Here is a 16109-nt window from a genome sequence, read left to right as displayed (position 1 = left end):
ACATAAATTTATTTTCCACTTGTCCAACTCTTATTTCACTTAGAGATCAATGTTATTGCAATGTTCAAGTTTAAAAAGGAAACACACAATAGGACAAGTTTAAAAGCTAGAATTTAAAGATGTATGAAGCTTTAACTCTTAAAAACTCTCTGCTTTTCCCAGTACATACATTCAGATTGCAGCAACAAATGCTTTGAAAAAAGTTACTAAGATAGTTCCAACCCCCCCATGGCAGGGGGGTTGGAACTAGATGATCTTTGAGGTCCCTTCCAACCCTAACAATTCTATGATTCTATATATATGCACTTCCACTCACCCTCTCTTGAAGAAGTTCCACAACTTGTTGTATACAATCATTCACATCACAGGAATCAGTTTTCAGCACAAGCTCTGGGGCTTCTGGTTTTTCATACTCAGAGTCAATCCCGGTAAAACCTACAGAATATACGACAAAAATCTTAAGTGACTTTTTCCAAAAGATGACTCAGTTTTAACATTGTTCACAGACAGTTTTCTAGATATAAACCGCAAGCAACAAGAGCACAAATTTAAAGTTTCCTGAATACAGGACTTCTTAGGCAAATCAATAGCTTTTTTCTTTATCAGACCATCTATCATCATGGAGCTACTGAAGCAACTCCAGAGGAGGGCCACGAAGATGATCCAAGGGCTGGAGCACCTCTGCTGTGAAGACAGGCTGAGAGAGTTGGGACTGTTCAGCCTGGAGAAGAGAAGGCTCCGGGGTGATCTTATAGCAGCTTTCCAGTACCTAAAGGGGGCCTACAGGAAAGCTGGAGAGGGACTTATTACAAGGGCGTGTAGTGATAGGAAAAGGGACAATGGCTTTAAACTGAACGAGGGCAGATTTAGATTAGATATAAGGAAGAAATTTTTTACATTGAGGGTGGTGAGGCAGTGGACCAGGTTGCCCAGAGAAGTTGTAGATGCCCCATCCCTGGAAGTGTTCAAGGCCAGGTTGGATGAGGCTTTGGGCAACCTGGTGTGGTGAAGGGTTTCCCTGCCCATGGCAGAGGGGTTGGAACTAGATGATCTTTAAGGTGCCTTCCAACCCAAACCATTCTATGATTCTATGATTCTATCTGCTAATCCTGCTACACGACTGCATCAAACTTCAGTATTCTGCAGCACACACGTAGCACATTTTCCCTGGTGAAGTTATTTGATTTATATGGTGAATAAAGAAAGGAACACTGGCAGAAGAACTGTGCATATCAACCCGGAACTAGTAATCCATCAACTGTCCTTTATTATTAACTGTGATTGTTTGGTTTGGTTTTTTTAACACAAAGCCTGATGTTGAACGACCAATATATATGTAAATTTACACTCATACCACCAAGAAGTACTCTGAAGAGTAAGGAATTCCAACACCTATTACATTAGTTTAGCTAATATACCCATCTTAAGACAGCTGTTACTGCAAGGTAGATCTGTGCGTTTATTACAGTTATAAAAAATATTATCACAGACTGTACAAGCTACCAGTGACACTTGTTCTGGCCTACTTAGTCAGCAATTTGCTTTGAAACAGAGGAGATTCTGACTAACCATGCATAAACAAGAAGGAAAAAAAAAAAAATCAAGCCCAAAGGCAAAGCATGCAAGCACTACAAATCAGATCTGCAGCAGAAATACCAGCCAGGTACAATTGCAAATGCAAACATTAAAACTCAAGCTTTTCACTTTGGGCTTAAATACTCTCAAAATCAGTAGCTTAATTCCCCACCTAAGAAAAAGATCAAGAGCTGCAGTACCCCTGCCATGCGACAAAAAAAGGCCAGTATCTGTTCGAAAAAAATGTGTATCTGATTACTGGAGGAGTGGGAATAGGGGGCAAAGAAAGTGTCCCATTACCATTGCTGGAGAAAAAGAAGATAACTGTTACAGATGTTCCTTGTGAACAGGCAAGTTCATTTAATTTTCATCCTTCATATGTCAGATATGTCATAAGATACAGCCACTGCTAGATCCACTTGTAGCTAACTCAGGCACTGTATACCTCACTACCACTTCTAAAGTCACATAATTCCATTATGGGTCTTGTAAAATTAACAAAATATTAAGGAAGTTCTACAGCACAAATAAGATTTCTGTACAGAACTCTGTCTTTGTATCGCGCTATCTCAAGTCATCTTGCTTTGATTCTGATCAAACCTTAATTCAGCCTTATTTATTCCTGTTCTTCCCACGATATAATTGGTAGTGGTAGAAGTATCAAGTAACCAGTCATGTGGAATGTCTCAGATTTCTTGATTTTTATGTCACTTTGATTAAGGGTGAGTTTGTCATTGCCGCATCTGCAAACTCAGCCCCTGAAAGCGATTACTTCAAAAACTGCTTTGCTTCTTAATACAGGTAAAAAGTGCTATTCTCAAGCTCTGCAAACTATAAAATAAACACAGAGCAAAGAAGCACTTGAAAATACTTGCAATGAGTGATCACATATTTAAGCCTTTTTTAATTGCAGGCTGTACTTAAATCTTTATCTGAGGCTTGGGATAGGAAATCATTTTCATGGGCACTAGCATAGAACCCTAATTTCAAACTAAAAGTTAGTCTTTTCAGAAGTGTTCTTAATGGTCTCCACAGAAAGATAGTGATCATGCTTTACTTTTTGGAAGAAGTTAGAAACTCTTATTAATGCAATTCTTTATAGGGTTTAGAGAGAATCGGGCTCTTTTTTAACTAGTCAATAGACACACTAAGGAGACAGACTAATCCTAAATCATAAGAGCTTGCAATAGCAACCATGCAATCTGCTCAAGGTTTTTTCGATGTGAGGGTAGCCAGTTTTACCCTTTCATTATCCTATGCATATAACTAGTCAGTTGCATGAGCTAGAAGGGAATCCAAATTTTCTGATCAGTCCTGTCCCCAGAACATGCTGCATTTAAGGGTGGTACACTCACACACTTGAACACATCCAAATTACACCAATGTTTCATTTATGTAGAAAGGATGGGACTACATCTAGGTTCACCTTTAATTTCTCCAGCTCTGGCTTTCTTATAGAGTCCTTTAACATCTCTCTGCTCACAGACATGCAATGGAGCATCCACAAACACTTCAAAAAAAGGCAAACTTGCCCCTTCATGAATTCGTCTGGCGTTATTACGATCCTGAAAGAAAACAGAAAAAACCTCTAAAAAATTGCACCCACATATTGTTACTGCCTTTCTGATTTCGAAGTTCATTTTAAAGCAGCTGACAGTAAAATGTAAACAAGTTTTCAAAGTTCGAAAAAATAAACATATTTGATCAACTGATGCCCTGCAAGCTACATCAGTTGGGCTACAGTTCATCATATGGTAAAGGCTGACACGAAGATCTGAGATACTTCACATTAGCTTGATTAACAAAAAAAAAATAAACACATTGAGGCATAGAATGCAGAATTTTCTATATCTGCCCCTATCTTAAGAGTTACATCCCCAGCAGTGACATCTGCCCAGCTCACTAAAGTCAGAGGAGGTATTACCTGCTTCTCCTGATATGACCACTCTTCTCTCCAGAGCACCACATTTCTCTGCGTTCATTAATCTGACAAGACTTGTATACTCCAAATATTATTTGTGTGGCTTGCCAGACATTGAAACAATTGGTGAATTTCATTTAGAGAACAAAAAAAATTTCAAAAAATCCACTAAAACCATCTCTTACTAAATATGGTTATTTTTCCTCATATCTAAAGACTTCTGGTTTCACTGCAGGATCTTCAGTTCCCCAAATTATTATCAGAAGAACTGTTTGTGCCACTATAACTGAAGAACTAACACCTTCTCACGCCATGAAACATCTGAGCTACAGCCCTGGGTCATTCTTCAAGACACTTGGTGTTCACACATCCTTTTTGACTCTCCCACCCATGTTCTTATATGCAGACGAAAAAAATCTACACAAAACAATACGAACGTGAATTTAAGTTAATTTTCAGTATTATCTAATGTCATGTTGTATATATAGCATGAAATAAAGTAAAAAGAACTACAGGTAATTAAACATTTTTCCCTTAATCCACTTTGTAAAATACAGCTCATGCCATTCATTCACTGAAGGAAAAGATGCTTTAATAATTTAAATTATTTAAATAATTTAACTGAGTTTCAGGTTATGGGTACACCTAGTTTTCATATTTATAAAGTACTGGAACCTACACGGATCAAACAAGATATTGGAATTTTAAAACTCTTTCTTGAACTATCATTTGGGTTTGTTCCCAACATTTGATTAATAATTATTCTTAATAGACTGAAGGACAGTTACAATTATAGGACTAATGCAAACTTTTTTATATTTGCGATTAATGTTTCTGAAGTTTTAGTACTCATCTCTAGAAAGTACAGATGTCAAAAAAAAAAAAAAAACAAACAAACAAACAAGCAAGCATTTGATTCTGGCTCAGTTCAGCGAGGGATTCCTAAAATTAAAATTCTGAGGGACATTTTGCATTCTCCCTGCACTTTATCTAGAGGGTTTTCACATTTACCTGAGCATAAGGAGAGATGAAACTAGTAATGCACACCAAACCAGCATCTGCAAACAGTTTAGCAACCTCAGCAATACGACGGACGTTTTCTTCTCTATCTTCTGGTGTGAAACCCAGATTCTTATTAAGGCCTTGGCGAATATTGTCACCATCCAACGTGTAGCATGGAATGCCATGGCACACTAAATACTCCTCCAGTGCCATGCTCACTGTAGTCTTCCCAGCACCAGACAGACCTAGAATATTCAATAATAATATAAATACATATTACAAGCATAGAAACAAGTTAGGGCAAATGGCAGTACAGGTACCACTGCAAGTATGGAAAACTCAAAGTGACAGGCATCAGCAGCAATGCCTTTCCGAGATTTCGGAGATGCTTACCTGCAACATAAGCCAAGTGCCTTTTACACAGACAATAGGTATAGGGAGAGTAAGGCACAAAGTTAAGTGTGCAATTAGAAGCAGATAAAAGAGCTTGGCCTTGAGAGCTGCTGTTGCTTATAGAGGTGGTGCATGCTCCCCAGTGCTGCTACCGGCAGTTGTTACTACCCGAGGAAACCACATTCAGAAACCCAACACAGAGTTAAGATGTTACATCAGAAGAGGAAGATCTCACACTGAAGGGAATTTCAGTCAACAAAAGCAATGGGATCAGACCGAACCACACTCTGTGCTTACTCCTTGTAGAATAACAGCACCGAATTAGACAGTACAGACACAACAAAACTCACTCACTCATGACCCACACACAGCAATCATGCTCCACTAACCAGAGTGTTATCAACAAGCAAAGACAATTTTAACATTAAATTTTGGTCCAATTCAGAGTCTTCAGCAACAAACTTTTAAACAATTGAGAAGTCTTGCTGGCACTAGAAAGTCTACTGTTTGCTTTAAGTTGGAAATGTATTTAAATAACTTTCCGGACTAGATTTCAGGAGTTTATCTGGAGCACATTCTTCAGCTTATACGGAGTAATCAATTCCTAAATGGGACACAAATTCAGATCTTCATAAAATTACATCAATCCTTTGAGTAAGGAAAAAAAAATAAGGGTAATGGTAGTCTAAAAAAAAAAAAATAGCACTAGTGACTGAAGAAAAATGTTTTGATCTTTATTAGTGGTGGTTAAGATTTATTCTAGCTTTCATAAAGATGAAAAAAAAAATCACACAAAACAGCAGTTTGGTATTAATTCTAAGACCTTTACAAAAAAGGATGACAATCATGCAAACAAGCATATTCAAGGAAAATACAAAGTGCAGAGGAAACCTTGAAACCTGCAATAGTTTAGAGTAATTTAAAGAACTGAGTCATTGCATTGATTCCTCCTTCACTCGATTTAGTGTCCAAGAGATGCAGAGCAGCCTACTAAAAACATAAGAATATGTGTATCCCAGGACAAGTCCCACATAAGAACTTTAGACAACACCTCTCTCTCAAGAAAAGCCCCCACATCCATCTCACAGATTTCAGTATGGCTCATACTCAAAACTTTCAACAAATTGCAAAGCTGTGAATAAAGACCTAACATTGTCCACAAAAATTAATCACAGTTTCTTGGACAACTCAAGTTTCTTCTGTCAATGCTTACCAGTCTACTTTGAAAAGAGCAACTGCTACATAATGCCCAAGCTGAATGTTACGACTTAGGCTACAATCAGCTTCCAAAAGGGGAGGTCCTGCTCTCTTGCCTTCCCTTCTCTCCACTCCCATCATCCTACCTCTATTATTCCACCCTCCCTGGTGCCTGTTAGCCAACTCGAGTTTGCTCATCTTTTTTTTTTTTTTTTTTCCCCCTGTATGGCAGGAGGCTGTGTGAAGTTCACTCGTGATTTAGCAAGTTGACTCAGCTCAACGTTGGGCTGGGTAAGCACTACAGCTCGTGCAAGGCAAAAGAAGGAAAGCAAGGTTGGAAAGAGAACAGTCTTCTTTTGGCAGCAATTAATTACACCCACATCCTACCAAATAAGCATGGCAGTCTAAATCAACATTTTGCCAACTACATCATTTGCTTCTCATTGATGCAGTCTCTGACTTGCAATTTTTGCTCCCACATCTAGTTTGCTATTCACTCAAATGCTCTAGCTTTTCATACGTCATTTACTCCAACGTGTAATGAAATGCAAAAAGTTAAGGTTATATAATAACGAATTTTAAAAATAGCTTTTGAGTTGACAAGTCTTTAAAATAACTTACTCTCTCAAAATTGCATATTATTTGACACACAAAAGTAATGATTTTTCCTTACTTTTGATATGTTCTTCAGGGGTTTTTTTACTAGGACCCTCTGACTCAACAGCACAAGACATTCATTAGAATTTAGCTCTCGAATAAATCTTAGCTTAAAAATGAGAAGTGATCTGTGAAATAAATTTCTCTACACTCCCACCCCATGAATGCTGCTGAGGGGAGAAAATCTTGAAGGGAGTGTACCACTGTTTCAGTTTCTATTCTAAAACCAAGCAGAGTTTTGAAGAATCATGTTTGCACAGTTCCAGAACAAGTACTACTGCTTATTTCAATACCTACAGCCCATTTCACTACCCAACATTAGTTCTCAAACATCTTTAACAACCTAACTTCCCCAACATGCTCTTCTTAATAGCTTACAGCCTTCCTACTTTTCTGTATTCTACCAGAACCCTTCTTCCTCCTGAAAAAAAGGAAATTTGTCATCAAGACTACATTTGTTTAAAGAGAATGATGACTGGAAAATGTGCCATGTAGATAACTGAGAAAACACTTTTATCATGACCTTTTTCAAAAGGATATTAATGAATTACCAGGAGAAACAGCAAGGCAGCCTACCAGATCATTCAAGTATTGAGAGACAGGCTGGAGCTACGTCATAGAAATAGGCAGAGAAAGGGCTCCATTCTTTTATCAAATAAATACATGACAGCAAGCTACTGTTATCAAATCTGTCTGGAATGGCTCTCAGCAATTTGTTATCAACTGCTGCATTACCTTTCACACATGTTCATTAACACTAGCGGAAAGAAATTTTACTTACTGTAGTTATATTTCTCTAATACTCTGTGAAGATCTTTTGTATTGCAATACAACAGTGCTCTAAACAGTTTACAAGCTAATTAAATAAAGCATTTTGTTACACTTATTTTTTATTTTCAGTTTTAACTGGAAAAAACCTCCAAAGAAAACATGTTAAAGCTTCCAGGGATTTTGAAAGGCAGAAAAAAAAAAATCCCCTCACAGTTATGAGACAAAGCTGTCTTCCAGAAATTACTTAACCTTTCTTTTTACAATCAAGACAATTCAGAGAAAAAAACACTGTGCTGATTTCAAAAATAACTCCCAGTATGCATTGCCTCAACATGCAATTGCTGTCCAAAGGCACAGGTTTATGTCGAAAGGTTATTTCAAACCAAGGAGACAAGAACATTCAAAAGAAAGGAGACCTTTACAGAAAAGATTCAGAAACACAGACTCTAAAAAATAAAAAAGTCAAGCTTCATTTGTTAATAGGTAAAACGCACAGGAAGAAGAGCCAGAATTGGTTAAAACACACACAAAAAACCCGCATACACTTCAAAACTCAAATGGAATTAAGCAGCGGAGAGTGCCAAATAAACAATGCTCCTAGAGCAATGAACAAAATACATTTTCAAGTTACTATCTGTCCCAGATCAATTTCTTGCTAGTCTACCTAAAAATAGTAATGAAATTGCATCAAGGTCTTAGACTCCACAATCATTCAACTTTGCATGAGAAAAAGCAGCTACAGCTAAAGTAGCTTTTCAGAAGAGTAACTAGAACAAAAAGATCCTCAGAAATCTGTGACCGTACCTGTTAACCAGACTGTGCATCCGCGAAAACCACTTCTTGTTCCTACCACTTGACCTCTCTTATTCCTGCTGACATGATGAGCTTGGTAGGTAACATTGGTTGCCCTCTGCATTCCCTGTAAAAGAAGTTGTTGATTAAGTCTTTAACTTCTAAAAGGGTGAGCTAGCAAAGCACAGTAAAACTTACTCACAGGCACAAAAAAGACTTGGAGACAGACCAACAGAAGTAAAAACAATACCAAATCCATCAGCTGCAGCATAGATCAAAGGACACAAAGGAAATTAGAAAAGCCACCCATAGCAAACCACGTCCCTTGTGCTCCTTCTGTGAAATTTAGGATTGTCACATTAGTAAACTACTACTTTCACATACAACTTCTTCAAGCAAAATCAACTATAAAAATAAATATGAACTGCTAGAGTTGCTAGACTTGACTTCTATTCAAGTCATTTAAATCTAAGAAGATCAAATGGATTCTCTCTTTGAGCCAAAAGTTTCTGTCATAAAACAGCCAAACATTGGCTCATTCTACACTCTTAAGAGGCCTTTTCATTGCAAACTATGCATGTCTGGTCCAACTTTCAGTTTAGCAGACACACTTCCAAACCACTCTGCCTTTACCCATGATATCTTCGGTCCCCAGAACTGAGACAGTTATCATATATTATGAGCCTTTAAAGGAAGCACTATTTCTAAGCCACTTATTAAAGAACTTATTTTAAAAGATGGAATTTTTGTAATATAATTTTAGTTAAAACAAAGCTGGTTACAGACTTTCTTAAAACTATTTATTCATCATAATAAGATGCTGTACAAATATCGTTAAGTAAGATGACACTGCTGTCAAACACATTTCACAATCTAAGGTGAGGGAATCCACAGGAAGATCAGCCTCAGCATTCCCTCAAGCTTTACTGGTATGTAGTTATATGAACTTTGTTCATAAAAGATCAAGGCCTTAGATAACCAGACAGTGTGAACAATCAAACAGAAGAGAAGGGTTTTTTTTTTTTTAAAAAAAAAAAAGAGGCGTGTGGGAAGGATTAGTGGTATATGTAATGCTGCTTTGAATTCTCTTGCTTGCAAACATATTGCACTATCATCTCTTTCATCATTGTATCAGTGTTAACTGGAAAGAACTTAGGACATCAAATAAGGGAGAATATTCATCCATAGAGTACTAGCAGAGAGCTGTTCATAGTTTCAGAGAGTGACATCACAAAGCAGGGTTAACAGAAAAACAATATCTACTTGTGGCTTCAAGAACTGCTGCTACATCATTTTTTCTGTAGGAAAACACGTCAAAATTTTATCTATAACTTAACTGGAATTTAGGAATTTGTGTGATTGTATGTCCCCTCTTCTATACACAGCTGGGCTCATAGTTAATACAAACAGAGACCCAAAGTAAGAACAGATGTTCAAGTTCTTAAATACAACTTTGTAATTCAGTGGTGACAGTCCAGCATCTAAAATTAGATGAAGACTGAATACCAACCCGTACGAAACCACCACCTGCAAACAGGTTAGAACCATAAAAAATGAAGCTACACTTGCCTATCGTGTTACCTTCAAATAATTTATCTCCTAAAACAAAGCTGTTTTGCACATGAAGTCAGTGCAATACAGCTAACTAAAACCAGAAGTCAGAGTCAACAAATTAAAAAGTCTTTCTTCTAATAGTAGAAATAATTATATACTACATAAAATTGGAGATCTCAGCAAGCAAATGCATAAAATGTGGAATGAAAAACAACAAAAGAATTTAAGTACTCAGCTTTAAATTAAAAAACAGACATACGGTGCATAATGAACGTACACAGCAATTCAAACTAATACATTAATAACAACAACATTCCTTCTCATTAATTCCAGTTGAACTGTATTGTACCAGGCACTGGACAAACAGAGAACAGGCTCAAAGCACAGCTCCCATGCCACTGTCTCGATAAGCTCTTTTACATTAAAATATAAAATCACACATGCTTTGCTTTTAACTCCTGGCAAAGAGTCTAATATCAGACTCGAATACTTTGGAGGTCAAATATCTCATCCAAGGAGACTTCTTCCAGTCCATATTCAGTAAGTTATACTAGTTTTCTTCACTTTCCAGACCCAGCAAAGTGGCAACGAAACTGATCAGGATATTGCATGTGTTACGAAACAGATGAAACTCTGAGGCAGCAGGCGGATTCTTGAAACCAGGAAAAAGACAAAACTTTTAAAAAAAGAGAAGAAACAAAAAAGTATCCAGTAATGAATTAGCAGAGATGACAAATCACAGCAACGAGAAGGCCAACAGATTGCTAAAGTACAAGGCACACGAATGGAACATAGCAGCCAGCGAGCTCAGCGGGACAATAATCCCTCAGGTGGGACAATAATCCATCTGCGCTTCAGAAGCAGGCATCCAGGACTAAAGGTTAAAGTGCCCAAACAGTCCGCATGTATTCAAATCCACACCCTTCCCCAGCAACCTCACCTTTTGTTTATGTGCGCATGCACACAAACAAGACAGCTCGGTACTACTCCTGGGCAAAGTAGTAGCAAAATCGTCCTTATCTTCCCAGAGAAGCTTTTTATAGAGGTGCTCTAAAGAGTTAATGATTTAGCAAGTCATACTCTCTCGCTGCAAAAAAAAAATAGTAACGTTTCCTAACCATGTCCGCTTTGCTACTCGATAATTCACTGGATGGCTCAGCTCTGGGGTCCCCAACATAAGAAGGACATGGACTTGTTGGATCAAGTCCAGAGGAGGACCGACCATAAAAATGATCCGAGGGCTGGAGCACCTCTCCTGTGAAGACAGGCTGAGAGAGTTGGGGCTGTTCAGCCTGGAGAAGGCTCCAGGGAGACCTTACAGCAGCCTTCCAGTACCTAAAAGAGCTACAAGAAAGCTGGAGAGGGGCTTTTTGCAAGGGTGTGTAGTGATAGGACAAGAGGCAATGGCTTTAAACTGAAAGAGGGGAGATTTAGATTAGATCTAAGGAAGAAATTCTTCACTCTGAGGGTGGCGAGGCACTGGAACAGGTTGCCCAGAGAAGTTGTGGCCGCCCCACCCCAGGAGCGTTCAAGGCCAGGTTGGATGAGGCTTTGAGCAACCTGATCTAGCGGAAGGTGTCCCTGCCCATGGCAGGGGGGTTGGAACTAGCTGATCTTTAAGGTCCCTTCCAACCCAAACCATTCTATGATTCTGTGATTCACTACCACCACTGTGCAACAAAAGCTGAACACCGGATCCTCAAAACATTAACAAAAATAAAGAAGTTTTTACTTACTGCCTCGATATATACACTTACTATAAATATTGATGTAGCACAGAAAAACACTCAGGAGCGAAATCAGTGGCTCACATTGGTTGTGCTCTTAAATTATTTAGCCAGTCTTCAAATTCCGGTACATAAAATTTGACGAGTAATGATTGATGAAATTAAGTGGCTATCCAAAATTATAGTAAAAATAAAGAACAGTCATTTCCTTTTACGCTATATCAAAGCATCACTAACCTTGGAGATCCATATTATCTCCAAGATAATAAAATGAAATAAAAGAAATGAAACATAAGAAAATAAACAACAGAAAAACTCAATGTGATGAGCAAGTACTCTTTTTAAAAGCTATTTTTAACTTCTTAGCCTAATTACTTTCACTATAACAGTTTCTAATGAAAGAACACACTAGATTTCTATAAAGGGGCTAATGAAAAAAGGGCATTAATCTCAAAGGTCTACTCATCTGCTTTTTTTTACAACTATCGGAAATTTCTTCTCTGACTTGTCCACAAAAATATTTCTTCCACCCTCTGTTATATATTAAGCGCTTCCGCACTACTTACACAAATATTGTGTTTTAATATTTTCCCTCCCACTTGCCATGTTAAATAGAAATAATGCTCCAGCCCACTGTGCTTCACTGTAACAGTAATGCCAGCCGAGAAGGGTGAGGTGTCCCTCCTTTCTTCTCCCCCACTATGCCTGTTTGTTTCCCACATGAAATCTGAAGTGCTGCAACAGACTGATATCTTTGTACTGAAGATACAAAAATTGGAGTATTGAAGTAACAAGCCCTTCACAGATGTGCACTGAAGAGCTGTAATGTAAGGCAGCAAGGAAGGATGACTACACAGCTTACTTTTTTTGGTGTAAAGGTAAGCTTTTAGCTTTGCAGGTAATGGACCGAGGAAATTAATACCAACATCTAAGAACTATGGGAACAGAAGAGAGAAAGAAGATGGGGACCAAAAGGAAATACTAACTGTCAATTTCTCTATGTAAAGATTTGCCGAAGTAGACTTGATCAATATTTTCTTATCTCATTCTTGATGTTTTGCCCAGTTGCAACTATAATTTTTTTGCATCAAAGGCCAAATCTGACTATCAGTGCCAAACATCTTTGATGTAAGAACTCAGATCAGACATCCAGATGAAGACAAGCAAACCCAAGTTGCAACACCAAGATGAAAAGACAGCAGAAAGAAAAGATTATTGCTTAATTGTTTCACAGTTAACAAACAGACCACTACACTGGCATAAACTGAATTTATTACTTCGGAGCAACAATGAAACATTGTGCTTCTACAGTCACTTCACATCAAATCTGAACTTTTCCCAGAGCAAGACCTGTAGGGTAGGAAGGAAAGCTTTCGGTGGGAAGCAGAGACTCTCCAGCCTACAGCACCAACCTGAGACAGCTTTGAGGTTGGAAGTCTCAGGAAAGAACTGTGTAAACAACAGGCATGGTTTCTATACAAACCCTATATACTCAAGAAGCTGTGACTAATTCCATATTTTTCTGCTCTAAGATGACAGTGTCAATTCCCTAAGCTAACACCACCCATCAGCTAACAACAGCAACACATCCAGCATCACCTCTGAAATGCAGTCTTATCATTAATGCCTCTCCCATTTCCCAGTCACCTCAGATATTTTCTAGGCCATTTCCTAACTTACTCACCGTGTGCCTCTTAAAAGCCAGGGATACCCTGATAGCAACACATTTTTATTACATTTATTCTTCAGCACTGATAACCGAATGATACGTTTCTTTTTCCCTCCAAGCTGCTCTCCTCAATAGCCAAATAGCAACTCAAGTAGACTGGACACTGCCTGTTTTCTTTGTCTACATACAAACACAAGCAAGGAGAACTGACATAGTTTCAACATGAAAATTCTACTACCATGGATGTTAAAACAACAGCCCTTAAGCTGAGAGTCTGTTTGTTAGCATATTTAGACAAGGTTTCAGGACCCGTTCACCAAAAGATCTGCCAGGAATGCCTTCCAATAGCTACCTTCTCAAATTCTGGTTTGAAAACATGTGCTTTGTTTTAGACAACTGTACTTGGTAAAGAAGGGCAAGCCCAGAAATTATATCTGAACAATAAGATGTTTTACAGATATTAAAAACTAACAATTCACCAACCCATTTTCTGCCATAGCCTACAGTATTACGTTCTCTCCCACTGACACAAAAATTATAGAATCATAGAATGGTTCGGGTTGGAAGGGACCACAAAGATCATCTAGTTCCAAACCCCCTGCCATGGGCAGGGAAACCCTCCACTACACCAGGTTGCCCAAAGCCTCATCCAACCTGGCCTTGAACACTTCCAGGGATGGGGCATCTACAACTTCTCTGGGCAACCTGTTCCAGTGCCTCACCACCCTCAACGTAAAAAATTTCTTCCTTATATAATATAAATATCTACAGTACTGTGGATATAAGCAACTCGGTGATAACCGTGCTATAAAGAGTATATCTTCACTTGCCACTTGCCGCAGTAACAGCACGACCACAAGCAGAGACAGCTCATTTCCCAGTACTGGAGTGGAGTCATTTGCTGGCATCAGAGGGAACGGACAAAAACGAAGCCAGAAATGCCTCTGCTGAATACGGTCTCAGAAACAAGAACTGGAGCAAGTTCTTATTAGGAATTACCTGCAAAATGATGCAACATCTCAGCCGTGTTAGGAATTTGAGCTACGCTAAAGACAGTGTCCCACAAGACTTCCCCTCAAGCTGGTGTAACGGCAGTATTTGTGGCCATGTCGTGTGCTGCTCTGTAACCTGGAGTTCGCTGCGCTCAGAGGTGGGCCTGGCGAGGGGGTTTCTATAGACAGAGGTGTATTTGGAATAGTGCTGGATGCCCAGAGAAAGTTTGGAAGACAAGGCTCTGCCTACCCTCCTAGGGGCTGCCGATTCCATCGGGATGTAATAGGTTGCTTTGACTTTGCTCTCAGCTGAACAGACGCAGCCAGAAGTGCCAGAACATTTGTCTGTGGAGCATGTGAATCAGCAGCATTTTTTTTCCTGGTGAAGCTTATTGGGTTATAAAGAGCATTTCAGTTGAGGTCTTCTGAAGAAAAGGGAGAAGCGGAAGGCTTCCTCTGCTTGCCACGTAACACAGAGGGGCTGCTAACCTCAACTGAACTCAGCAAATGGTTAATGTCAGTTAACGTTTTTTTAACATACGATTTCCCTGGTTTCGGCAAATCCATCTTGGCTTTGCTTCTGACAAATTAAAGCAAGACTTCAAAGACTGTTTTACACTGCTACTTTCATATCAAACGTTTTCTGGATCTTATCTCTCATCTGCTTCAGCTCAGCACTGTTTGAAAGAAATACTTTCTTTTTTTTTTTCCCCACTTGCCTTGCATCATCAAAAGTATCAAATGTTCTCAGCAAAGGCCTGCAATGTATCTTCTAAATAGCTGCATTTTGGTCTTCGCTGTAAACCGATCTTCCCTCATCTTTATGAGCAAGAATGAAGGCTTTGGTTAGGTTTTTTTAAGCCCTGTCTCGACAGTTTTCCCCCTAACACCCGCCATACAAAGAACCTCAGTCTTTGGCCAACCCAGGTTTATGAATGGCCACATTGTACATCGCATTCTTAACTCGTTCCTCTTCTAAAACGCTGGAAGCCGAAGGATCACGACGAAAGAGACCGGGATGAAGCTCCCAGATCCCCGGTCCCCTCCGGAGCGGCTTCCTGCCCTTCCCCACAAGCAGCCCCCGCCTTCCCGAGGCCAGCGACGGAAAAATCATCACGCCGGGGACGGGCCGCCCCCGCCGGGCTCCATGGCGACGCTCCCCTCGGGGAGCCCGGGCGGCCGCTGCGTTAACGGTCCCGGCTCGCGGCGCCCGCACGAGCCTTCCGCCCCGCATCCCTTCTCGCCGCGGGGCGGGCGGCGAGGAGCGGGGCAGAGAGCCCCCCGTCCCGGCTCCCGCTGCCTCCCGCTGCCACATCACCGCGGAGCTCAGCCTCCTCTTCCTCCCCCCTGCCCCCCGCACGCCCCTCTGCCCACGGGCGCACCGCTCACCCAGCTCGGCACCCTGTTGCTCAGCTTGACTTTCTTGCACTGGCTCTCGGGCAGCTCCATGGCCGTGCGGTCCAGCGAGAGCAGGAAGGGAGGAGGAGAAGGCGCCTTCCTCACTGATGCTTGGTACGGATGAAGCCGCCGCCGGGGAGCCGTGCCGTGTGCGCGGCACCGCCCGCGGCTTGGCTAAAGGTGGTGCAGGGAGGGGCCGCGGCCCGGCGGGAGGGAGGGACGGACGGACGGAGGGAGGGAGGGAGGGAGGGAAGCGGCGGGGGGAGCCGCCGGCGACAGGAGCCCAGCCACGCGCCTGCGTCGCGCCGTGACGCGCGCCAGGGCGGGCGGCGGCCGCGGGAGGAGCCGCTTCCGCCGCCGCCGCCGCCGCCGCCGCCCGGCTCGGCTCGGCGCGCGCTGCTGCCCCTGGCGGGCGGCGGCGGCGGCCCCGCGCGCCCGTCACCCGCGCCCGCGCTGCCCCG

General features: G+C 40.8%; 1 protein-coding gene across 1 annotated transcript in view; it reads right to left on the bottom strand.

The window, feature by feature from the left end:
* Positions 1 to 15747, bottom strand: part of PAPSS1 (3'-phosphoadenosine 5'-phosphosulfate synthase 1) — a 50567-nt gene extending 34820 nt beyond the window's left edge. Inside the window, exons 1-5 of the mRNA XM_086611484.1 lie at positions 15640 to 15747; positions 8321 to 8435; positions 4508 to 4743; positions 3002 to 3140; positions 317 to 435 (exon numbers count right to left, since the gene is read on the bottom strand). Of these exons, the coding sequence (XP_086467610.1) occupies positions 317 to 435; positions 3002 to 3140; positions 4508 to 4743; positions 8321 to 8435; positions 15640 to 15699 (669 nt within the window). The 5' untranslated portion in view covers positions 15700 to 15747. The remainder of the gene's footprint in view (positions 1 to 316; positions 436 to 3001; positions 3141 to 4507; positions 4744 to 8320; positions 8436 to 15639) is intronic.
* Positions 15748 to 16109: the final 362 nt, after the last annotated feature.

This window comes from Tauraco erythrolophus, chromosome 5, assembly GCF_009769465.1.
Source record: "Tauraco erythrolophus isolate bTauEry1 chromosome 5, bTauEry1.pri, whole genome shotgun sequence".
NCBI classification, from domain to species: domain Eukaryota; kingdom Metazoa; phylum Chordata; class Aves; order Musophagiformes; family Musophagidae; genus Tauraco; species Tauraco erythrolophus.
Note: the sequence above shows the minus strand (reverse complement) of the source record. Positions and strands in the feature narration are given on the sequence as shown.